The 26,067-nt window shown below is 41.5% G+C and overlaps 1 protein-coding gene across 1 annotated transcript in view; it reads left to right on the top strand.

The window, feature by feature from the left end:
- KCNQ1 (potassium voltage-gated channel subfamily Q member 1) overlaps window positions 1-26,067 on the top strand; it is a 743,603-nt gene that overhangs the window by 591,297 nt on the left and 126,239 nt on the right. The window contains exons 12-15 of the mRNA XM_069223021.1: window positions 126-201; window positions 18,736-18,830; window positions 22,807-22,853; window positions 24,953-25,014. Of these exons, the coding sequence (XP_069079122.1) occupies window positions 126-201; window positions 18,736-18,830; window positions 22,807-22,853; window positions 24,953-25,014 (280 nt within the window). The remainder of the gene's footprint in view (window positions 1-125; window positions 202-18,735; window positions 18,831-22,806; window positions 22,854-24,952; window positions 25,015-26,067) is intronic.

Here is a 26,067-nt window from a genome sequence, read left to right as displayed (position 1 = left end):
TCACCGCCAGGCTGTCTCATCCAGTTACTCAAATGGAAGGAATTGCTGGTTTATTCAATATATGTCAAATTTCTGCCAAAGGTGTCTTTTCTGGATGCACTAATTGTCTTCCGGTTGTCCACCAGGTTAAAAGAACACCACCGTGCAGCTATTAAAGTGATTCGTCGTATGCAGTACTTTGTGGCAAAAAAGAAATTTCAGGTGAGTATTTCCTGGGTAAAATAAAGGTTTGTGTCTTAAAGTGAAGCAATATTTAATCACACTCTGTATCTTTGCCGTCAGATCTTTCAAGACTTGAATAGATATGTTTAAAGTTTGTTTGAGTGGCTGTGAAATCAAATCTAATGGGCAATGCTCTTACATGAAGAGTACATTAGTGTGACATTATGTTATTGAACTTGGCCCCTATCCCCGTCGAGTTGAATGTACCATTAGTTTTTTTGCAGGCATGGTCAATGTCTACAAATTCATTGTCTTGTGTAATACTGAGGTACTTTTCCTACATAAGTAGAATAACAGTTCCCTGGGTGCTGTAAGTACTTTTCAAACGGGGCCTAAACCCGAATTTAAATTTGACTAAGGGATATCGAAGTCACTATAATACGTTCCTCAGGGTAGTTGGGTAGGGTAATAATGTTGCAATGTCGCTGCAAATGAACAGAATATATTTATTTGTGCAAATATTCGTAATTTAATAGAAAATGCCGAACTGGTGCCTCCTACTTTCATAATGGAGTGTGGTAGTAAGCAGTAAATTGGCCTACAGCTTCAAATTGTAAAAACACCTTAGGATCTTTTTGTTAATCCGGTGAGACGTATTCTTCTCTAAAGAGTGGTAAATGCTGGCTAAGTTTAAAGAAGACTGCATTTAAAAAAAATACAAGTGCTCAATTAGCGCTGCACCTATAAGTGTTAAATAACTTGGGGCCTTTTGTTAGACCTTGGTAGGCAGGATACTCTTTCACAAACGTGGTGGATGCCCCTTCCATTATCTTGCAAAGTGTATTATAGACAATGGTAGTTGTAATATGGTGGATGTAACATTCAACATGTTTGTGATGGAGTACCTCCCTGCCAAACCTTAAATAAGCCCCTAAGTGTGTTTAAGAGAGGTCTTGGTTAGGCAGCTGTAAAAATTAGGGTGGGTATAATTTGGATTTTCCCATCAACGCAATCGTAATTGTTCTGAGTGCTATGCCTGCACCTGTGAGGCTGGAAGTGAGTTTTTCATCATACAGGTACTACTGGGACGTGCAGGTGTGCTGTAGTATCTGGTGGAGGACTAAGTGGAGTTGGTCTGTACTTAGGTTTGTGGTTCCTGAACCCAGCCTTCAAATGGTGTTTTGGAGCCGGGGGAACACCAGATGTTGACTCTCTAAACTACCAAACGTGTTTTGTTGAGTGTCCACCATAAATGGATATACTGTGACCGGGATTTGCTTCTGAATAGCCAAGTGGCCCAAAATATACCCACGCTGCCACAAGCTGTTGGTCTTTCATCTTTCTGCATCTGGCCTTGCATGCTTTCCCACCCTAGATCGCAGTAGTTTCATCAGAATCCATCCGGTCTGTTGACAGACATACCCACTACCGATTACATGTCCTGACTACATTTTTTTAGGTTTGTAGATTATGTACTTCAGCTCGACCAAGGAGCCCCAAGTAGCATCCTTTAGTTGACAGCTATTAATTTTCTTACTGTCTCAAAAGGCACCCAAAATATATATACACACTTCCTCGTTCTCAGAAGGGAAAGGAGCGAAGACAGAAGAAAATAAAGGTTGCTGGAATGCAACTACTTCTACATTAGTGATCATTTCAGTTCCAATTGGAGTACAGCATTGTTTGGTAATTTGGTTTCCAAGGAGATGTAGTCTCATAATTGGAGATACTCTTGACCTTCCAAGAATACAGATATGGGCTAGGCACGTTTGCCCATGAAATCAATATTTGTCTTTTAACATTTAAAGTGTCTTTTATAAGAACATTTTTATTAGCAATTTGTCTTACATATTTATTCTATTCAAGATAGACAAAAGCCATGTAATCTGAGAAAGACCCCTATTCATGACCAGAGGAACTGAACAGCAGAAATAATAAAGAGCCTCCATCAACAAAGAGTTGTATGAAAATACGACAACAAACATGTCAAATAATTATATTCCTACTGATTAAACTGAAATATTCAAAACAAGTAAGGGGAAGAGAGATGAGAATATTTTAGCAAGATACTATAATGCACCAGAGCTTCAGTCGGGCAAATGAAAAGTTAAAAAAAAGTCTCAAGACCCTTAAAATGTACAAATTTTATACTGAACGTAATTGGCCCAAATACAACTGAAAGTCTTGTGTTCTCAATATTTATATGGACATTAAATAATAACTAAAAATGAAGTTATCTGTTACATAGTAATAACTCGCTGAACTTTCAACGCATTCATAGAATATGTTACGTTCACTCAATGAGGAGCTGCTACTTTTTTGTAATCCTGAAGGCTGCATTGGCCTCACCAGGATTCAGCTCTGTGGTCTGCAGATCATACATGATACGTCTGTAGAAAGTACCTTAAGCAAATGAAATATCTGCCTAAAGTTCTACTATGTAATGCAGTTTTCCTCCAGGCCCACAGAGCAATTTCGAAGAAAGACAAGCTGCTTCTCCTTTCCCGCCCTCCTCTGAAGGTACTAGGCTAGTGGAAGATAAATCTGAAAGTTCAAAAAGGGTTGTCCAGCGGTTGTTACATTTCCAATGTACTTGTCATGTGACGGCTTGTCTTCGGCATAGCTATTCTCTTAATGGACTTACCTTGAAGCGGGCAGTGGCAGTGCCTCTGAAAAGCTCATACATGAGGCATGCCTCACACAGGACTCTGCTAAGATGGGAAATGTCAGTGACTATGGGACAAACATCAAAGGTTATGTGAAAGCACAGCAGTAAGCACTGGTGTCTTCATAGACACCAGTGACTCCATCTTTTATGTATTTATGATAAGGACCTTGGTATTGTTTCAAAAGTGTGTGTCTCATAAAGTGATTCATTGTTGGAGGCTTTTCCACAACATGGATAATTTGATTGTTCAATATCATGGTAGCAAATATTGGCCTTGTAAATTTTATACATATATTGGGCTGTAGTTAACATTTGTTATTACTTGCACTGGAAAGGAGAATAGCATGGAGGCTTTTCACTTTATTTCACATTCACTTATTTGTTCATGCATGATGTCTTTTTAAATGTCTTTTTAGAAGTTGATGCTGTGACAAAGTTTATTTGTTACAGCTTTACGCCTATTTTTCTAGCTTGTTTTGATTGACTCATATATTTGGCAACAAGCAGTTCAACAATGCCATTTATATGATTCTTGGCTTGGATGAGTGGTTTTGTGCTTCGACCTCTCTGGAGCCTTTGACAAAGTAACACTCACTAAACGTTCACATATTTTGTGGGATATCGGACTCAAAGGCTTAGACCATGCCTTGCTAGCTTCTTTTCGTAAGGATCATATTCAAGCCTTCTGGCTGAACACAAACTTCTCATTGAGCTAGACATTATTTAACCTCTGTGATCCTACGGTCAAGCTCATAGTGTCTTACGGCCTGTAGTTTTCTGAGTGTGCTGATGTCACACACGTCGTCCTCTGACAAGACGGTGGCCTGGCTAGTCTTCAAAATCAATCCAAAAGTTGTCTCTGCTAATCCACTCATTAAGTGGGCTCCAACTCCCTCTGCCTCAACACTGGCAAGACAGATGTTATGATTTTTGGAAATTCCTTGGTCTTGTTGCATAATTGGTGGCCAGACTCGTTTGGCTTAGTACCCATCCCTGCTCCTTCGCTTGCAGTTTAGACATTGTTTTTGATCAGCACCTAAATTTCGGAAATCACATCAACATACTTACATCCACCTGCTTCTTGATTATGAAAGTGATCAGGTAAATGCAGCCCCTTCTCCCTAGCTCAACCAAAAAAAAAACCTGCTTCAGGGTCTCATCATTTACAGACTAGACTTCTCCAATTCTCTCTTTGTGGGTTGGCCTGGATATCTACAACTAATCCAAAGTTAAACTGCATGTCTCATTCCAGGTCTCATCTTTTCACCCTTCGCTGGCTTCCTATCCAAAAACACTGCATGTTCAATGTTCTCTGTTTCTATCACAGGGCTATCCATAGCCCTTCACCCAGGAACTACATGTCTTCTCTTTTTCGAGCTACACTCCTGCCAGACCTCTTGCTCTAGCTTTGCTCCCATGGTGTGCATTCCTACATTCAGGAAGCTACACATGAGAGTCTTGACACTGCCAAAGCCTGCAATTCTCTCCGTTTTTAGCTCTCACTTGCAGATCCCCACTACCCACAGTTACTATGGCAATGATATGTTGTGTCTGCAGAAACAAAAAGTCTAAACAGGGGCTTTTAACCCACTGACTACTTACTATTCGTTGGCACCCTTATCATTCTTTTTGCTGCCTTCTAATAGAACATGTGCAGTGTGACCTCCGTTTGTTTGCCAGCATATGGTTCATTTGCAGGTTAATGTTAATTAATGAACATCCACTGCCCACCATGTGATTGAGGTGCAATTTCTCATTTTACTGGCATTTTTTTTGTAGCGTGAACTCAAGACGAATGTACCAGTGCTTTACATGAACACCAGTTACATTCCACAGCTTTACGTTCTTTATTTGTATTTAGTGCTTTAAATTAGCATCAATTCCGTTCCACAACATCCCATTCTTTATCTTTTGAAGGAAAGGGAGATTAAGTGATTTGCCCAGAACCAAAGAATGTTGACCTGACGCAGAGACTCAAACCTGGTTCCCCAGTTCCAAAGACAGCAGCTGTGCCCCAGGCCACATCCTTCTTCCCCTCCCATCCAGTAGTCTGCCTTCTTCGTTGCTTTTAGTCATGATGCACAACAGCTGCAGTGCTGTTCAACTCGGCTAAATATGTTTTTGCCAATGCCAATAGATTTTACAGAGGCAAGACCTAGTAGCTTTGCCAATAGTTCTTTAACCTGGATCTGAAAAGTACGGTTTAAATGTCACATATGTTTCTATTACCTAAAATGCTAGCGCCATTGCTTCTTATCCCTAGGTAACAACATACTGTTGAATTCAATGCTGTGTATTTTATAATATCTTCTTTATTGATAGCAGCACAGTGCAAACAGGACAGCATGCAGACAAGTCCTCTGGAAACTGCCTTTCAGAGGGATTCCTGAATATCTCCCTGGAGACAGCAGAACCCTAATAGTACTTGGAAGTAAACACTAATACACACAAGGCTTATGTATATACACCTTCCCAACCAGCAAACATAAAACTAAAGCAACTAATGCTTTGCCATCAAACCTTGCTGGCAGATGACTGGTTCTGCAACTCTTTTTTACCGTGATGCTTCGGATTCATTCTCAAAGGAATGTCCAACAGCTGTAGCATCAGATGATGAATCGCCATTTGTTCCCAAGCTATTCCAACAGGAGCACTTCCACTCCAGTCACTCGAACCTAAAGCTGACTACCCATTCTAATCACATAATGACTTCTTCCTCACATTCCCTTGACCACTCACATTCCACACCCTACCATCTTGAGTGACCAGACTGTTCTTATTCACCTTCAAAGCATGACCAAACTTCGAACCTCCTTTAACAGTGAATCCTGGTTTGAGTATCCTTACCCAATCTCCCACTACAAATGTGGGCTCTTTCGCTTTCCATTTTTAATCGCATCTCATTTTCATCTTCTCCTGTTTCTCCTTCACCCTTTTAGCTATTTTACCAAGATCCACACTATTAGATTTTATAATCTTCTTTTATCCACCGTATACACAACTTTGATATGGAATCTCTTCTTTTCAACAAACCTAAAGGACTCATTTCAGTAACCAAATGAGGAGTAATGTGATACATCCAAAGTCTCCCTCTTAATAAATTGTTCCACCCTCTCCCAGAATTATGTGCTACTTCAATACATCCTTAAGAACATGGTTAAAGCGCTCAACCTGACCATTTTCATGTGGTTCCAATAATGCTGTGGTGACATGCTTGATGCCACACTAAATCAAAAACTGTTCCATCTCACCTGACTTAAATTGCACTGTGTTATAAGTTACCAGCACCTCTGGGCAGCCTTCCTGAGCAAATACTTCTCTAAAGAACTCTACCATCAGAGAGGTGGCATGTGCAGCAAACTTGATTTCTGGCCGCTTGGAGTGATAGTCAATTATGACCAAGGCCCATCTGGCTTCCCGGGTCAAACTGTTATACGTACCAGAGATATTGAAAGCCATATTCTCCCAAGATGAATTCAGACACAACACAAGTTTGAAGGGAGCAGGTAACACCTTGAGTATTTTGGCACTGTTTAAACACACCATACACTCTCTCACCAACCGTTCTACCATTATATCCATGCGAGGCCACCAAAAATTAGCTCTGATGAGCCTCGTCATGGAAGATATCCCTTGGTGTGCGCCATCCAATGCACCATTTCCAAAATCTTCTCTTGCATGGTGCATGAAGGAACACACTTACCTTCTTTGAAAATTAGATCTCTTGCCTTTTCCAACTCCTCAGAAACCTTGAACAAAGGTCTTACTTCAGGAGACACACATTTCTCTTTGGGCCACCCTTCCATCAAATACTTATTGACCAGTTGCGACATTGCATCCTCATCTGTCTCTCTTTTCCATACCTCCTCTGACAAACCTGTGAATTCTGCACTCACAAAATCTTTAACTGTTGCAACCTTCTCAGTTTAATTTTGCTCTTCAATACTTCTGTCATGGCATGGCAATCTGTACAGACAATCCACCATTAAATTATATTTGCCTGGTATGTACTCAACACTGAAGCTGTATTCTTGTATCCTAGATATGAGTCTAGCTATACACGCAGTGGCATTCCACCCACTACCTGGTGACAAAATTCCACTGACGGCTTATGGTCAGTCTTCAGAATGAACCTGTTTCCCCCACACACTGTTGCAGAAATGTTCAATGGCCCACACACACGCCAACAGTTCCTTTACAATGAATGCATACCTTCTCTCTGTTTTAATAAGTGTCCTGGATGTACATGCCACACACTATTCATCTTTCCCAGTCTTAACACAACACTCATACAATATCGTGAAAGCTGGCATCTACATTTACAATGCAAACTTGAAAACAAAATGGTTTGACAGTGCTTAAATGCTGCTTATTGTTTTTCAGTCCAAAAGAATTTAGTTTTGTTTCTTGTTAGTTCCCTGAGAGGTTCCATTTTGGCGGCCAAATCGTGTATAGACTTGCTGTAATATTTACACGGCCCAGCGAATGACAACTTCTCCATATTATCAGGTGCAGGAGTGTTAATGACAAGGACAGCTCCTCCACAAGAGCACTAAGAAAAATGCCCCAGGGCACTGTAGCCGGGATCGCCCGGCTACGGACACGGGAACTGACGTATCGGCCAAAGCCGATACGTCATTTCCGCGTCTTCCCGTTGCCGGGGAGACGCGGCCGGAACACGGCCGACAAGGTACCGTTGCCCGGGAAACGACGTGTGTTTCCCGGGTTAAAAAGGTGAAAACAGGAGACGCGGGGTGTGGAGGGAGAGGAACAACGCGGTAAAAGAAAGGCGAGAGGAGAGAAAAGAAGACGCAGAGAGACCAAGGAGAGAGCAGCGCGAGGAGGAGAAGGACACCAGGAAAGAAGCAGACGAGGAATTGACAGACAGAGAGGGAAGAGAAGAGCTCCTGAACCTGGAAGCAGGACACCAGCAGGACGAACACTACCAATCCAGCCACGACCCTGGAGGGTCGTGGCTTAACAAGGTACGGTCCTTTTGGGACAGAAAGAAGGGAAATAGGGGAGAAGGGACTGGGGAGGGGTCATAAAGGAGGGTTGGAGAGGGAGGTAAAAGGAAGGGCACTATAAGTAACTCACCGGGGTCACTTATTTCTACACTAATAATAGAAGTGTGCGCACTAGTCCCTGAACCACTTCCCCACTGGCACCAACCCCTCCTTTTGTGTATACCACCTCCCAGTCCAAAAGTAAGAGTATAGGAAAAGCTTATTACTGAAACCCAATACTTACCTTGGCGTTCTCCCTTCTATTTCCGGCACCATCATGGACTCCGATGAGCGAGTACGACAGCTGGGTTACCTGTAAAACAAGAAACAAGGATATACCATCACGAACCTGGGAAGCAATACAAAGGAAGAACAGGTGACTAAGAAAGACGATAAAACTTGTGACTTTGTGTATACTACTCCAAAACCACCCCCCCCCTATCATAAGGAAAATAAACCACTTACCGTCACCTAAAATACGTCTCAGTGGTCTTTATACTGTTCGACCTGCGACAGTGGTGTCAGAAGTGGGATCTAAACCTGTATAGCCCTCGCAGTAATCGAACAGTATAACCATGAGTGACCAACCCTCATTAGAGGATATGATAAAGCAATTGGCCGAGGGCCAGCGGCATCTCCAACTGGTGTGGGAGGCCCACCAGCGAGAGGCCAAGGAGGACAGGGAGGCGTTGCAGTCGGCTTTGAAAAGTCAGGCAACCATCCTCGCGAATAATCAACTGGTACATGAGACCGCCATGAAAAAATTGACTGAGACCATTGCTAGTAGTAAAGTACATCCCAATGTCCCAAGTTCCGTGTTACAGAAGTATCAAGACGGGGAAGACCCCGAAGCTTTTTTCACTAATTTTGAGAGAGTGGCGTCCTCCGCCCAATGGCCTGAGGATAGATGGGGTCAGTATGTCGCCCCCTTACTTACAGGGATTCTACAAGCGGCATATCAAGCAGCAAACCCGGGTGGAACCACGCCATATCAAGAGATAAAGACTAGTATTTTGGAACGCGTGGGACATGACACAGAATATTATAGGGTTAAGTTCAGAAAAATTAAATGGGGACCCAATGAAGACCCCCGAACCTTTTATTATCGGGTAAAGGACTTGGCCTTAAAATGGTTGGGGTCTTCCGGAAATAGTAGGGAGGAAGTGATCCAAACAATCGTCCTTGAACAGTATTTAGAGTCCCTGCCTACCTCCACTAAACATTGGATACGTCAACATCCAAAGGTGACTACTGACATGGCAATTAATTTAGCGTGTGCCTATCATCGCTCCACTGATGTAAGAAATATATCCACCCGACCCAACCTAAAACCAGGACCTCCCATTCCTAAAATAGCATTTAAACCCTTCCCGGAGGAACCAGTACCTCACCGAGTTCCTAACCCTCCCCCGGTAGCAGGACCCCAATGTTACAACTGTGGGGAGTGGGGCCACATCGCCCGAATGTGCCCCAGGAAACAAGATAGTAGTGAGCCAATGGAAATTGGAGTTACTAGGCGAAGGGTACTGTGTACGGGAAAAGGTAACCCAAAATTTAAACAGCTTTTGACAGTCAACGGAAAACTCATATGGGCCCTTGTTGACTCAGGATGTAGTCAGTCGGTGGTGAGAACAGATATAGTCCCCGTAGAAGATGAGAGAAACGAACAATGGGTGAATATATGTTGCATACATGGAGATAAAGAACAATACCCTTTACGTGACGTCACAGTCGAATGGGGAAAACACTGAGATATCTTGTCGATGGGTATAATGCCCAATCTGATTGAGGAGTGCATCATTGGAACTGATTATGAACATTTCCAAGAAATACTGGATTATGTTCGACAACCCAAACTGACACAGGATTGGTGGAGAGAAGCCCCTTTCTCCAATAGCAGTATAGAAAGCCCCACAATCCGGAGGAAGTTATCACGCAGAGAGAAACGAATAGAAAAATTGACTTACTTGGGGAAGGAGAGAACAGGACCAGACACAGGCATTATTGCAGAAACACATGAAGTCCCTGTCAGTTTTCCCCATCAGCAAAGAATAGATCCTTCTCTCGCTCACGCTTGGAAGTCGGCCAGAGAAGAAGAAACCGAAGAGGTAGGTCCCTACTTCCTCATTAAGAAAAGCCTCTTATATCGAGTAACCACTACCAATACCGGAGAACATACGAAGCAATTAGTCGTACCCGATCATTATCGCAATCAGGTCCTAACGATGGCACATTGTCAACCAGGGGGAGGCCATTATGGGAGAGAAAAAACAGAAGAATACCTTCTTAGACGGTTCTATTGGCCGGGGGTGTTTGCTCACATACGTAAGTTTTGTTCCCAATGTCCCAGATGCCAACTCACTGAACCCGGCAGACCTAAGAAAGCTCCTCTAATACCACTACCCATTATTGACATTCCCTTCAGTAGGATAGGAATGGATCTAATTGGACCCGTAATTCCATCCACAAAAGGTTATACGTACATCCTAGTACTGGTTGACTATGCCACCCGATACCCCGAGGCCATTCCCTTAAAAAGTATGACAACTAAGACAGTGGCCCAGGCCATGATTAACGTTTTTTCCCGAGTAGGATTCCCACATGAAATACTCACTGACCAGGGGACTCCTTTTATGTCCACTCTTATGAAGCAAATATGTAAAACCTTAGGTATTTCCCAAATCCGTACCTCGGTATATCATCCTCAGACGGATGGATTAGTCGAAAGATATAACCAAACAATAAAAAACTTACTAAAAAAAGTAATGGAAGAGTCAGGGAGAGACTGGGATCAAAAACTACCCTTAGTGTTATATGCCATTCGAACACATGAAAAGTCCTCTACAGGACACAGCCCCTTTGAACTGGTGTTTGGAAGACAGCCAAGATCTCTTCTTGACATGGCCATCGAAACATGGGAGGAAGAGGCCGAAGAAGGGGGAAGACCCCTTCTAGAATATGCTCACAATTTAAGGTCGCAACTACAAAATCTATGGGATACGGTCAAGGTAAATATGGAACAAGCTCAAAACACTCAAAAACAATATTATGACCGCGGAAGCAAGTTACGGGTCTTACAACCAGGGGATCAGGTCTTAATTATGCGTCCGACCTCAGAACAAAAACTAATTGCTAAATGGCAGGGCCCATATAAGATAATAAGAGCCGTATCTCCAGTTACCTACCTGGTGGAGTTATCAGATACTCCCCGGAAATCACAGATTTATCATATATATCTTCTAAAAAAATGGGAAGACCCAGACCCCTCGAACACTGCCGGCGTGTTGGCAGGAGTTCTATGTCCCAATAATAAGTCAAGTATTGAGTTCTGTCCAACCGAACACAGTAACAGGGACGATCTACCCTCAGTAAATGAAACCTTAACAAAAGCCGAAAAAGAACAGGTATACAGAGTACTTGAACATTTCCGGGATTTCTTTTCAGCATTACCAGGTAGAACCACCTTGATAACTCATAAAATAAGAACCATACCAGGGAGGATTGTGAGGTTACGACCATATCGTATTCCTGAAGCAAGGAAACAGATTATGGAGACTGAAATACAGAAAATGTTAGACCAAGGGGTGATTGAACCTTCAAATAGTCCCTGGTGCTCCCCGGTGGTTTTAGTACCAAAACCCGACGGTACTATTAGATTCTGTATTGATTTCAGGAAGCTAAACGAAAACTCCCTGTTTGACACATATCCTATGCCCAGAGTTGACGACGTATTAGAGAAACTAGGGAAAGCCAAATATATGACCACCTTAGATTTGACAAAAGGGTATTGGCAGATTCCCTTAGACACAGAAGATAAAGAAAAAACAGCATTCGCCACCCAGTCCGGTCTGTATCAGTTCACTGTACTACCCTTTGGTTTACACGGAGCACCAGCCACGTTCCAGAGGTTAATGGATAGACTCCTAAATCCCTTCCAATCTTTTGCAGCGGCCTACCTAGACGATGTGGTAATTTTCAGTGAAACCTGGAGTGATCATCTCAAACATTTACAGCAAGTTTTCCACACCCTTGTCACCGCAGGGTTAACTGCCAATCCAAAAAAATGCGTCATAGGAACTCCCGACATATCATACTTGGGGTATAAAATTAGTCAAGGGAACCTGAAACCCCAAACAAAAAAAGTAGAGGCCATACTAAATGCCCCTAAACCAACAACCAAGAAAGAGTTACGCTCCTTCTTAGGGTTAGTAGGGTATTATAGAAGATTTATACCTGAGTATTCTACCATAGCTGCCCCTCTCACGGACCTTCTATCTAAATCCCATCCTAATCGGCTAGCACCCTTTTCGGCCCAACAGACGTCCAGCTTTGAACAACTAAAATCCTTCCTAACCAGAGATCCGGTACTCCGTTGCCCAGACTTCTCCAAACCTTTCCATCTCTATACTGATGCCTCAGATGTGGGTTTAGGGGGAGTATTGGCCCAACCTGACGGGGACGGTAGAGACCACCCGGTAGTGTACATCAGCAGGAAACTATTTCCCCGGGAGCAACACTATCCGACTATTGAAAAAGAATGTCTGGCCATAAAATGGGCCGTGGATACGTTACAATATTACCTTCTCGGCCGCCCCTTCATACTTTTTACAGATCATGCTCCCCTCACGTGGTTATCTGCCCACAAGGATACCAATTCTCGGATATTACGATGGTTCCTTGAACTACAACCATTTTCCTTCCAGGTCCGTCACATCCCCGGTCGCCAACAGGCCCCAGCTGACTACTTATCCCGCTTCCCAGACGCTGCTGCGGTCCTCGACCAGGACCTTTCCTGGGGAGGGGAGTGTAGCCGGGATCACCCGGCTACGGACACGGGAACTGACGTATCGGCCGAAGCCGATACGTCATTTCCGCGTCTTCCCGTTGCCGGGGAGACGCGGCCGGAACACGGCCGACAAGGTACCGTTGCCCGGAAAATGACGTGTGTTTTCCGGGTTAAAAAGGTGAAAACAGGAGACGCGGGGGTGTGGAGGGAGAGGAACAACGCGGTAAAAGAAAGGCGAGAGGAGAGAAAAGAAGACGCAGAGAGACCAAGGAGAGAGCAGCGCGAGGAGGAGAAGGACACCAGGAAAGAAGCAGACGAGGAATTGACAGACAGAGAGGGAAGAGAAGAGCTCCTGAACCTGGAAGCAGGACACCAGCAGGAGGAACACTACCAATCCAGCCACGACCCTGGAGGGTCGTGGCTTAACAAGGTACGGTCCTTTTGGGACAGAAAGAAGGGAAATAGGGGAGAAGGGACTGGGGAGGGGTCATAAAGGAGGGTTGGAGAGGGAGGTAAAAGGAAGGGCACTATAAGTAACTCACCGGGGTCACTTATTTCTACACTAATAATAGAAGTGTGCGCACTAGTCCCTGAACCACTTCCCCACTGGCACCAACCCCTCCTTTTGTGTATACCACCTCCCAGTCCAAAAGTAAGAGTATAGGAAAAGCCTATTACTGAAACCCAATACTTACCTTGGCGTTCTCCCTTCTATTTCCGGCACCATCCTGGACTCCGATGAGCGAGTACGACAGCTGGGTTACCTGTAAAACAAGAAACAAGGATATACCATCACGAACCTGGGAAGCAATACAAAGGAAGAACAAGTGACTAAGAAAGACGATAAAACTTGTGACTTTGTGTATACTACTCCAAAACCACCCCCCCCCCCTTATCATAAGGAAAATAAACCACTTACCGTCACCTAAAATACGTCTCAGTGGTCTTTATACTGTTCGACCTGCGACAGGCAGAAAAATAAATTTGCAGTAAACTTTGTTTATTACCATTTTATTTTTCAGCACCCTGTCCTGAAACCGAGTGTCAGGAACTGGTGGGGCAATTGCTGCTGAATGGCAGCAAGGAGCTGTGCACTTGTTTAAAGTGTGCAAGCCCCTTTGGCCGGCCATATTGTGGCACCAGCCTGAATGCATACTTTAAACTCTTCTAACCCAGCTATCTTCACACAAATGAGTTAGAGAAGGCACAGGCCTCCAGCGCTCTGGTGAGCACTGAAAGAGACCGCTCCCACCAGTCCTGATGCTGCTTTCATGCTGTCAATCAGCATGAAAGCAGCACCAGTATTGGCTAGTGCAGTTTCCTGGGTCCAGTCGCGAGTAGGACCCAGGAGAGAAGGAGAGACATCGAGAGGAGGACATCCGTCTTAAGGTAAGTGCTGTTTTTTTCTTTTTCTTACTATTGTACCACTCTCCTGCCCCCCCCCTTTGTAAATAAAAGCTGGCCGCCTCTGTTTAATGATAGCATCCACCAAGGATTTCTTTGGAACCACACCATTCCCAGACAACGTGCACCCTATATACTCCACTAAGTCACAGAAAACCTTACACTTCTCCCCTTTAAGTGTCAGACCATGACATTCAAAGCATCTGCACACTTTCACAACATGTTCCATGTGTTCCTTTTCATTTCTGGAGAAAAAAAGGATGTCATCTGGAAACATTTTACAAATTTCACCAAGTCCTTGAAAATGTGAAACGTTGCCCTCTGAAATGTGGGTCCCACAGAGGCTAAACCAAAATGCATCCTTATGAACTGGAATAAACCTTGGGGAGTAATGAATGCAGTAAAATACCTTGACTGCTCAATTAAATCAATTTGGTGGTATGCTGAAGGGAGATTCAATGTAGAGAATACTCTGGCTCCTTCCAGCATACACACTACTTTCTTGCTGTTTGACAGTGGATGACAATCTACCACCAAATTCACATCTAGTGCTCTCAAGTCCACACATAACCTCAGACTTTTGTCTGCCTTGCAAGCCAGAACAATGGGGGACTTCCACTCTGAAGACTCTACTTCTTCAATTATTCCATCTCTGACCAGACCCTCTAACATATCTTTCAGCTCTTCTCTCACATTCACTGGCACACCACTGAGCTTTTGTTGAACAGGGATGGCACTCTCCTTCACCCTGATTTTGTGACTTAACCCTTTCAATTTCCCAAAACCTTCAGCAAATACCCTGAGGAATGGTTGATTCACTCCATCTTTATCCATGCCATCAGAACAGGTTCTTTACTTCTTGGATTTAGAATCATTCCCAGCTTTTATTGACCTTTCCAGCATGTTGACACCCCTAGCAGCCACAAATAGGTTTATCTGTTCTACCCTGCCCTTGAATTTAATTTCTACTTCCTCGTACCCCTGAAAATCGATTCTGGAACATCAAACTTTTCTGCAATAATATCTGACTCCTTCAGGTTGTTCAAATACACTCTGTCTCCCAACTGTTCCACACAATAATCTTTCGGAATAATAGTCCATGGTGAACCAGAATCAGCTATTACTTCCAGTTCTACATTCAATATGCCAACAACACATTTAGATGGCCTCATTGATCCCTCCTATTCCAAACATCCTCCAAAATTCTTAATAAATAGCACTATCCATGTTGCCTCCACCCACACACCACACCTTTCCCTTGTGCATTGTATTATTACTCCCTCTTTAAATCCTTACACATGTGTGCAAAGTGTTCAATATGCTCTCATTTATTACACTCCTTACCTACTGCTCAGCATTACAACGATGACAGAACAGGGTTAGTGCTCTCACGCCTAGAGCAATTAATATTTTTTAAATTCCTTTTGTAATATTGTCCACCACATGAGTTACCAGCATACATCCTTATGAGAACTATTGTTCTCCTCGCTCAAAGACTTCATCCATCTCTTTGACTTTTCAAAGGCTTTAGCAGTATTAATAACATCTGTACATTTGGATCGCCCATTATCCAAAACTGCTCTTGAACTTTTTTGCTTTTAACATGCACAATAATTTGGTCTCTAATCTTTTTATCAGTAATGGTTCCAAAATTACAGTTCGTGGATAGGGCTCATAATCCAGTGAGCAAATCATCAAAGGTTTCACTTTCATCTTGGGCAGAGTAGAATTTAAATCTGTTATGTGCGACACTTGTTGTGGACTTAAAGCGAATCTCCATCCCTATATAGCTTCATCAGAAGCATTCCTGTCACCATTCCCCTCTATTTGTGGTAAGATTCTGAAGACTACCTTTCCCTCTGAACCTAAACAATGTAAGAAAATGTTGTTTCTTTCTGCTGCCATCCTTTCTCCATCTATAGCCTTGAGATGGGTTATAAACTCCTCCAACCACCTCACTCATTGAATAGGTAGCTCTCCCTTTACTCTACAGTAACTTCAAAGGAGAATCAAACTGCATGTCTTAAATTAGGAAAACACAGTTCTTTATGAAGTATTCCAATATGTTATGTTCTTGAGATCCCATATTAATGTCCACTCAGCAGCGCTTTGTTCTCACTTCGAGTTTTTACTCCCTCGTCATACAGACAGCAGCGCTTGGTGTCTGAAGCGCAAGCGCATCTTCAAATGCATAATGCGGAATGCAAAACACATACTGAGGAGATGCACAGCACTTATGACCGGGAGCTTGGCGTCAGTATTGCAACAGAAACAGCTCTTCCTCACTGGTAAACACAACATAAGTGTGTATCCATTGCTATGGTTACACCTTTGTGCGCATGAGCCCATTTAGCTAACATATTTCGAGAAGAACTTGTGCACCGTATCTCGTGCAGACAGTTCCCAGAACATTGAGCTTTGACAGAAATTTTAGTAAAGTTTTAAAAAATCGCAGAAAAACAATAGGGGGTCGGAAAAACCGCAGTAGCTGTGTGGTAATTATCCTTCTGAGATAATCTTTAAGATGAGTTTATTGATTTTTGGAATTTGTAAAAAAATCCCTCTTGGGTCCAATTAAGGTGGTATAGCTCATGTGCTGCCTGAAATGTGGCTGATATGTCTTCATAACTTGTCGCCATTTGTTGAATCCAACGCTGTGTATTTGATAAAATCTTCTTTATTGGTAGCAGCACAGTGCTGCATGCACACACGTCCTCCGGAAACTGCCTTCCAGAGGGATTCTAGAATCTCTCTCTAGAGACAGCAGAATTATAACAGTACTTGAAAGTAAACACTAATAAACACAAGGTATATGTATAAAACCAAATGCAAACCTGCTTGAACAACTTGGGTGTACAAAGCAGCTTTGCTGCAAAAGTATGGGAAATAATTTCTGCCAGTTCCTAAGCCAATCAGCACAGGCTATATGCGATTAACTTTTGTGTTGTCCTTCAGTGAGTCTGCCAGTGTTGTTCTGACACTTTTGTAGGATTACCCATAAATGGTAATCAAACATTGAGTTGGTTAATGACCATCACTGTTGCACTTGCATGAAGGCCTGGTTCTTTGTTTGCTAGATTTGCCACATGTGCTTCATTTGGAAATGGTTCCTTTTGCTATGTAGTCCCCTAGCTGTTTACACAGTGATTGCTTTTGAAGTAGAAGCATAGGCTTTCAAGTGATTTTGTAAAGTTTGATTAGACTGTGTTTCAGAAAAAGAAGAGCAATGGTAAGGTTCAGAGCTAACTGTGCAATGGGTAAGTGGGCAGAGGTCAACATTAGAAAACCTTTTTTTCTTCTCTAAGTTTTCAGCCTGCTGTTTCCCATTTGTCCCTCTCCCTTTGCATGTCAGAATGAGAGCACAAGACACTGAAAAAAGATGTAGGTCATAACAACTATATATCAGTAACTAGATATGTCTTGTCTTTCCCATCAGACTCTGACCTACTGGCTTTGCCAATATTTACTTTTCTTTGGTTTCCACAAATGGTCTCCAAGCGTGCTGTTCATTCATGACAGCCACTTGTTCCTTAAAATCCATCACTAGATGTCTGCAATATATGCATGCACATGCATATCCTGTAGTTTGTGATGGTTTGGCCACTGCTAGTGATTCAACAAGCACTGCCAAACAAGCAAGAAAAACTCACCCGGTGCCAGCAGCAGATGCCTGGCAGCAGATGGAGACAGGAGCCACATCATGCACTGGGCTCTGTGCAGCCTTCCACAAAATGCCTATGCTTTTCAGCCAGCATTCCTTGCCAGTATCAATTACTAAAAACTAATTCTAACAGGAGATGGCTGAAGGGAGCTGGTCAAACACCTGCTCTCTGTACTGTGTTCCTGTTTTACTGTATAGATAACATGAGGTCTCCCACAGACTGCTACAAATGTCAAAAGGCAAGTCTTAAAAGAAGTGCATACTTTGGGGCTTTGTAGAAAATTGAGGTTGGCCTGAAGAATAAAGATTCCAGTTTGACTCTTTACATATCTTTGGTGCTGTATAGCAAACATCAGTATAGCAGGGTTTTATGGTGTGTCTTAGGCATCTGTACTTTGCTTTAATTTGTTGTGAACTGTAATAAAGCTCAATCAGTAAAGCAGAAGTTGAAGAATGGTCATTGATCCTTTGTTTGTGGTAGTTGGAATGCTACCCTAAAGGATGACCATGAACTTTCTGGTTCCTTTTCTGTGATAGACTTCTGGCTGGTGTTCTGTGTGCCTTGGGACACAAAAAGATTTCGAAGTTGACAGCTGTCCTCCTTTGAAATTATTTTTCATAATCAGTGGGAAACTTGCTGTCAGGCCGTACCTAACCAGGCCACTTGGTTGGAATGACTGTGCTCATGCATCTTTGAAAAAAGCACATTCATTAACTACTTTTAGGAGGTAAGCATACCTTACATGTGAACAATAAAAATGGCAATTGCAGTAGCTTGCCTCAGACTGTAAAATGAAGTGGCTTACAAATACTTTAAGACAAAGGAAACAGTAGATCAAATATGTTTTTATTTTATGTACCTATTGTACCTTATTATCTCGATCAAAAAAAGTGGTGTTTGATTTTTCATTAAAGTTCATATTGTCTACGTTCCAATTAATTGCTGTGGTCAGAAATGTAAGAGGAGCTCAGTGAAGGTAGTATGTGCTGCTATAAATATTTGTTTTCTATTTTTTTCAATGACTGGAGATCCTTTATTGTTTTGCAGCAAGCAAGAAAGCCATATGATGTGCGAGATGTAATAGAACAATATTCACAGGGACATCTCAATCTAATGGTGCGAATAAAAGAGTTACAGAGGAGGTATGTATCTTCAGGTTTTTTCCCATTTGAAAAATGGGATGCAATAGCATGTTACATTTCTGAAGCACCTTAATTTCTGTTCTCCATTGTGTAACGAGCTGCACTAATGCAGTAACAAGTAAAACGTCATGGGCGTTAAATGGCGAAATTATATTGTCAACAGAGATGTTGCACACAGCATTTGTATATTAAACAGTTCTGTTGGTGGCAGCTGTATTGAAAAACAAGCATTTGCAATGCAATAGGTCTCACATTTGCAAGGGTTAGAGCTATTAGCATTGTAAATGCAGAACTAGACTTTTCTAACCGCATAAATTGGTCAACCCTGCCACATAATTTGGTCCTCTCTGCCACATAATTCCAGTGCCTCTGCATATACCTACAGCACTTCCATTTACTCTCTGTTCCACAATTGGAAGAAACTCCTCTATGTCTCAGTGTTGTTGTTTGTACTCAGTGTTTGGTAAAGAACAGAAGGTGTTCGGTAAAGAACAGAAGTCTTCTCCTTCATCTATGTTTACTCACAAGGACATAGTTGTTGTCTGGCAGATAAACGCCAACGGGGAGGAGAGCTTGTGGCACTATTGGTAGTAAAGCAGGACTAATCTCAGCAGTTCTGCCTACATGTGCCTGAGTAACCAATAGGGCGTTCACCTTAGAATGCACATACGAGTGTAGTCGACGCAGATCTGCAGCAAAGCACATATTTGTAGTACTTTAATCAATCGTTCCTTTATTTCTCAAACAAGATGTTTCACTCAATATGCCTTATTTATTGAAGTTCGTTGTATTGGAATTACAAAACGTAATATGTATGTAATCTTCGTTTTGCGGAAACATTAAAGTAGCTAACATTTTAGTAAATAGTGACATTTGGGTTAAGTTCTTGCAACAACAATGCTGGAATTGGAAAACGAATACTCTGACAATCCATAAATTGGGACTGAAGGGGTGGGACACGATGGGAAGCACTTGAAAAAGCAGAGTATGACAGTCAATTTATACATCTATTTAAAAAAACGAGTACTCCTCCATCTTTAAAACTTGTTTCTAAAATAACATAAAACGTGGGCTTCTTTGAAATCTGTTGTTTAATTTTGGCCTGATTGCTTAGTTCACTATGTGTTTAAAATGAAACTCTACAGTTCTAAGATGCCCACCAAATGACCTGAAGGAGGGGAACAAGTGGCTGCCAAATCTGCTAGTCCAAGAGCTGCCGACTTTGGAAGTGGTAATCTGGGTTTGGGTCTCGGCATCAGCAGTTAAAAAAAAAAAACGATAAAACTTGAGTTTCAATCCAAGGGGAAGTTAATTGAAAAAGAAAAATAATGTGAAACATGAAGCATGGCATCGAGCAGCGTGGGTTTCAAAAGCATATCAGGAATTAAAGTTTGTTTATACACACACACACACACACAAATACATGGTTACATTCTGGTTGCAAATGGTCTTAGCTGAGTGTGTTTCGTGGACACAAGCTCAGTGCCCCGAAACGAGGAGCAGAACATGAGCAGGAAACTAACAACACAAGCCGAAGCATGTCGGCTCTCCCGCTGCCATGGAGCATGAAGGGGAGAGACAAAAGAAAAAAGTAGTGCTCCCACACCAAAGTATATGGCCAATAGTACAATGATCCATGTAACAGGGTCATCTGCAAGGTGTAACAGCAAAACAGCCGCAAGGGGGGACAAACACAAAGCTTTTATCTAGGAAATCAAGGGAATTTTGAAAGGCAGGCCCAGGAACTAATGAAAGTGATGGGCGTGGGTAAAGCCCACAGAGTAGATTACATCATGTCAAGGGAGCAGCACTTGAGTACTCCTGGGCTCAACCTAAAAAATTGGCATGAAAAGTGGTTTCAATGAAGGAATTCAATGGAAACAATCATTAGAAAATCATAACTTGTGTACGTTGTGTATTTTTTATTAACAATATTTGTAGTTTCCTCAAGTGTTTCATTTGAGTTGATCGTTAATAAATACAAACCACCATTTTCAGTTGATTCTAAGTGTCGATCAAGGCAAAATTTCAGCTTGATACCTTTTTCAGGGCTTGATAAAAAATCTGTGTACACATTCAGCCGTTTTGCAATCTGATGGCATTAAGACGACGTCCTTGGTCTCGTCTGACTGCATCTCTTCATTGAGATATTTGTGAATTTATGATGAGATTGCAAAACTGCGGATTTCCTATATGGGGTTTCTATCAAGCCTTTCGCTTATGAACAACTCAAACAAAACCAGGTTGATTAAGCTATCCGTGGTGGCTGTTGTTTATGTACAAATCAAAGTATTGCAGATATATATTTAATGAATACAAAAGCTCATGAACAATGAAAAAGGCATGTGATCAAATGTTATCTACAGTCACATAAGCCTTTCAATTATGGTTTCAATATTTTGGCACAACCTAACTATGAAACATTTTCTCTTCCACTGTAAAACAATTTAATATATTCAGAATTCACATGCTTCACTGGCTAATGGCACTCCCGTATTACAAATATCAGCAGTCTAAAAGTGGTAACTGTGTAAAATGGAAGTGTACTCTCCACTACTCCTTCCCTGAAGAATCCATGCTGTGAACGTATATCCTTAACTCAATTGTTTCGAAAAAACTCTTAAACCAGAAATGGTGTCAAAGCACCACAGCTAATAATTCTCAATTTCGGAAGAGTGCCCCTGAAGTGGACACATTACCTAATTGTGAGCATTGAAAGGGACTGTTTGAAGGAGCTGGGGAGAATCTCGCAGCCTTATCAGTGATATAGTAAATATGATCTGTGATAAAAAATAAAACAAAATTGTGCCTGCTGGGCCTTTGCAAACAAGGCATTGTGCTTTAGTAGGTACAAAATCATCCAGTACTGCTCCACAAAGGCAGCATTCAGCTAAGCATTGTACACAGCTAGAACTTTGTCTTCTTTGAGGAAACCCATTCTGAAAAGAGACAGCTTGTTGCAAATATCTTAAATAAACACATTAAGAAGTGTCATCAAGACACATCAAAGCTATTTCTCTTAAGAACAAAAACAAAGAACAGAGGAAGTCACAGTTGCTTTAACAAAAGTATTGTGTGAAATCTCCAAACTCTCAGAACTGTGCTGAAGTATGGATACACTGTCAAAAGCTCCTTTATTATCTTTTTCACTTTACTAAGTTCTTCAAATTTTAATGAAGATGACTTTATTTTAGTTAGAACAGGTAGGGAAATATAAGGATAGGGCATATGGGAAAAGTGTGTATTTACTTACCTACGTGTATAAAACAGAGTGTTTTATACATTTGTAGTACGGGCTCTGTCTGTGCATAGGTAGCCTATTCTCTGTAGTTCACACTCGGATGTAAAGAGAATAGACATATCAAAACCCTCTTTTCCTGACGCGGACAAAATGACGGCTACTATAATAATAACGTATTTTTATTTAGTGCTATATACTACACTCCTTCTGTTCCTAAACATTGTACATAACAAGTGCTAACCACTCGATTTAATGATTTTAATTTACCAGCCTCGGAAGGATGGAGGACTGAGTTGGCCTTGCGCGATACTAACATGTGACCTGCAGATGACAGTGTATGTCCGCAGTGAGCGACTCTCACACAGAGTTATGTTGCTGGTGTTATGATGCATGGAGTTTGTGGAAAAACCTGTCTTGGCCGAAGGGTTAAGACTACGGGACACATTTGTGAAAACTTTGAGCACTGTGTGGATTGATGAATGTTCCAAGGCACATAATAAAATAACGGCGTATCCTTAACTCCCAGCTAGTAATGTTAAACCACGCTGAAATTGGTAGTGCATGACATAGAAACTATTTTGCACTATCAATGTTTGCATCCACATTGATCCTACTATGAAATGCCCTTTCTTTTCTCTTCACACCTGGACTCGTTTTACACAAATGTTGGTATCACTGATTTGACTGTGACATGGGTAACAGTAAGATCTTAATAGCATGTGTATTTTCTTTAAGGTTGGACCAGTCCCTGGGGAAACCATCTCTCTTTCTGTCTGCCTCAGGTAATATAATCAGTCTTCCATTCTTACAACTGGACAGTATACCCAGCTACGCATGAGTACCTTTGTGAAGCACCTCACTCTTGGGTTTCTTTCTCCCTTATATAGTACTGGCAGCTGGTGTTAAACAAAGCTGTTCAAAATTGTGTTTCTTCACTGTAAACATAACAGCGTTGTAAGGAATATTATACCAATCCGCAATCTCACAGAGCAGAAATTAGAGTCTTCCAGTGCTTTATTTGCGCTGGTGGTGATGGTGGGGACCACGGCATTCATTTTTGGGAGCCAGTACTTATTTTTCCTCATCAGTCCTTTTTTGAGAACAAGAGAGTGAAAAACGAACAAAGAGGAAAGAAAGAGTGAGAGATAAAGGTTTAGGGAGTGTCTGGTAGTGGATTAAAGAGGCATGAGGTGGATTTAAGACTACACAGCCTTGGTATTCGAAGATCCACATTTAAAAGCACCAATGGTGGGCTTCTGAATAGAGCTTTGGGCACTGGCACTCATTCTTTTACAATTTAAGCCCTGGGGTGTTCTAGAGTTTATATGGGTCATTTAATAGGATTTATGGTCTCCAACTGGCTGCTACACATCTCAAATCTAGAGTCATTAGTGTATTTTGTCTATCATTTTAGACAGTCATAGCAAAAATTTTCAAAGTGCGATACATTTCAAGTACATCAGCTACAGCGATCATGTTAGCTTTTTTAGCTATTTGTCCAGATGGACGTGCTCTCTGGATATTAATGCGCCTACGACTACCATTTTTGCAATATATATATATATATATATATATATCATCAAAGAGGGAATCCTGTGCTTCTTCCAGCGCTCGCCTATTGAGGTTGGTGCTCAGTCAATGGGCACAGGACCCATTTTAAATCCACGCCAAAAACAATTCAAAATCTGGCACTCCTTGCAAAACAATGGCCTTCATTTATTTAAAAAATCCATAAAACAGAACATAGGGCAACGCGTTTCAACCTTCACGGTCTTCTTCCTTGGCCCTTCTTACAAGAGTTATACAACTATAACTCTTGTAAGAAGGGCCAAGGAAGAAGACCGTGAAGGTTGAAACAGTTTGTTCTGTTTTATGGATTTTTTAAATAAATGAAGGCCATTGTTTTGCAAGGAGTGCCAGATTTTGAATTGTTTTTGGCGTGGATATATATATATATATATGATTGGGTGTAGAATTAAACACTGTGCGCACTCACAAAGATTTCACAGTAGTATGCCTGGAAAGTTGCACCAGATACAGCTTTCCAAGCGTAATGCTGGGAATTTTTAAAGCTGGTTTCCTCAGTGTGTAGTTGCATGCACGTGGATATACAATTTGATTGTTATCTTTTCTCCCCTTGAAATATCTGGCAGACGTAAATGGAGCTATTTGCAGATACAAACATGCATTTGCAACACGTTTTTGAGAAATGGACTCTCCGTGTCTATGAACAGAAAGTTGTACATATGGTGTGTGCCCTGAACTTCACCACCAACCACATAAGTCTAACGAATTACCCGCATTTAATTGGTTGTCTACTGGTCAGCAGCCCTACTGCTTCATTTGCTGTGATGCCTGAAGCAACCCTATCCAGAACTTTTTTTAAATTTTGTCGTGACTCCCCTTACATCTAATTGGGAAGTTGTGTATCTTTTGGTAACAACCAACTTGAACAATATGTTTCAAGGAACTTAAGTAATACTTAGGGAGATAATCCTAAAAAACTGCTAGTCTTGAATATGTTTTTCTCCAAATATCTGCTTATCAATCGTGAAAAAACGCAAATTCTATTTATGCATACGTCCTTTTCAGTTTTGGAAGTAGCTCATTCAAGCATACAAGCTTTTTGTTTTGTTTTGCTTGGCAGGGCTGCATGTATGTGAGCTACTCACAAGTATCCGGAGAGCTACCTGTAGCACCAGAGAGAACCCGTGGTGTAGACCTTCTCTTGATTTGCTTTCTTTGGTTTCTTCTTTCAACCATGTTGATTGCCTTTCATAACTCGTTGGGTGTCCTACTTTTACTTTTTGAAGAACTAACATAAGTGAGTGCTTAAATTGTTTTTTTCTATCCTCATTTTGCCATGTGTCTTTCTTCTCAGAAAAACCAAAGGACCGAGGAAATAATACAATTGGTAGCAGATTGAACAGAGTAGAGGAAAAGGTAAGAGCAGTGTAATGTATTAATTATATTATATTTAATTTTCTTTCAACAATAAAATCATTCTAACAACAGTAGATATTTTCATTTGATGAAGAAACTGGTTTGATGTGCTTACAATTGCATATTATTTTATTTTTATCTTCCATCTTTCCTATAGTGCTGGTGCACGTAAAGACGTTAGTATGTGTTAAATATAACAGTAACACCTTAAGTAAAATAATAGACTATTTTTCAAATGGAAAGAGTTCCATTAATACATTCACCTGATGGGATGGTACGAGAGGTAATGCAAGATGCAGATAATAAGTGCACCCATAGTTCAGATAAAGTCAGAACATGTATGTTTTCAACAGGTTGCTGAAAGCAATAAGGTCTTGATTGTGCCCTGTGTATGAGTGGAGGGTCCCATAAATGAGTTGTGGCACCACTGAATGATTGTTTCAGTGCCAGAGATCTTCTTAGTTATATGGTTTCCAGATTTAGGGTATCTTTAATCCTTAATCCTCTCAGTTCTTCAAAGATGTTGAGTAGAGTTGCCAGATAAGGATGTGTACCCAAATCTCCAGCCTTACATTAGGCCGCAGATTTTATATCTTATTCTGTCCTCGATTGGAAGCCAATATAGATCCACTGAAACTGGTGACGTGGTTGAATTTTGTTTCTGTATATGTGAGTCAGGCTGTATCATGAAAAACTGCCTTGATTTGGGTTATTAATGTCTGGGAAACATCAGCTAGACTGACATATGTCTAAATTGGGAAATGACTATTGAAGAAGTAGCATTTTTAACCTGATTGGGTCTCACATGGTGTCCTAGTAAGTGCATGCCACCAAAGGAAAAACGTTTCAAATGTGCCTAATTTGCTGCTGTTCGGTGCTAAACATAGTGTGATGCCAACGGTGAAGCCCATGGATTCCACAAATTAGGTTAGGTGGAAATCATCAAATATGAGTTCATTGAAAAGGGTAGTTTCAGTTTTATTTATTTGCTTAGATGTCGTGTATAAAAAGTTATGTTTATTTTTTTATACTAATGTCACAAATGTTTTCTCA

The sequence above is a fragment of the Pleurodeles waltl genome, chromosome 3_1, assembly GCF_031143425.1.
Source record: "Pleurodeles waltl isolate 20211129_DDA chromosome 3_1, aPleWal1.hap1.20221129, whole genome shotgun sequence".
NCBI lineage: Eukaryota > Metazoa > Chordata > Amphibia > Caudata > Salamandridae > Pleurodeles > Pleurodeles waltl.
This window is presented reverse-complemented; position numbering and strand designations above follow the sequence as displayed.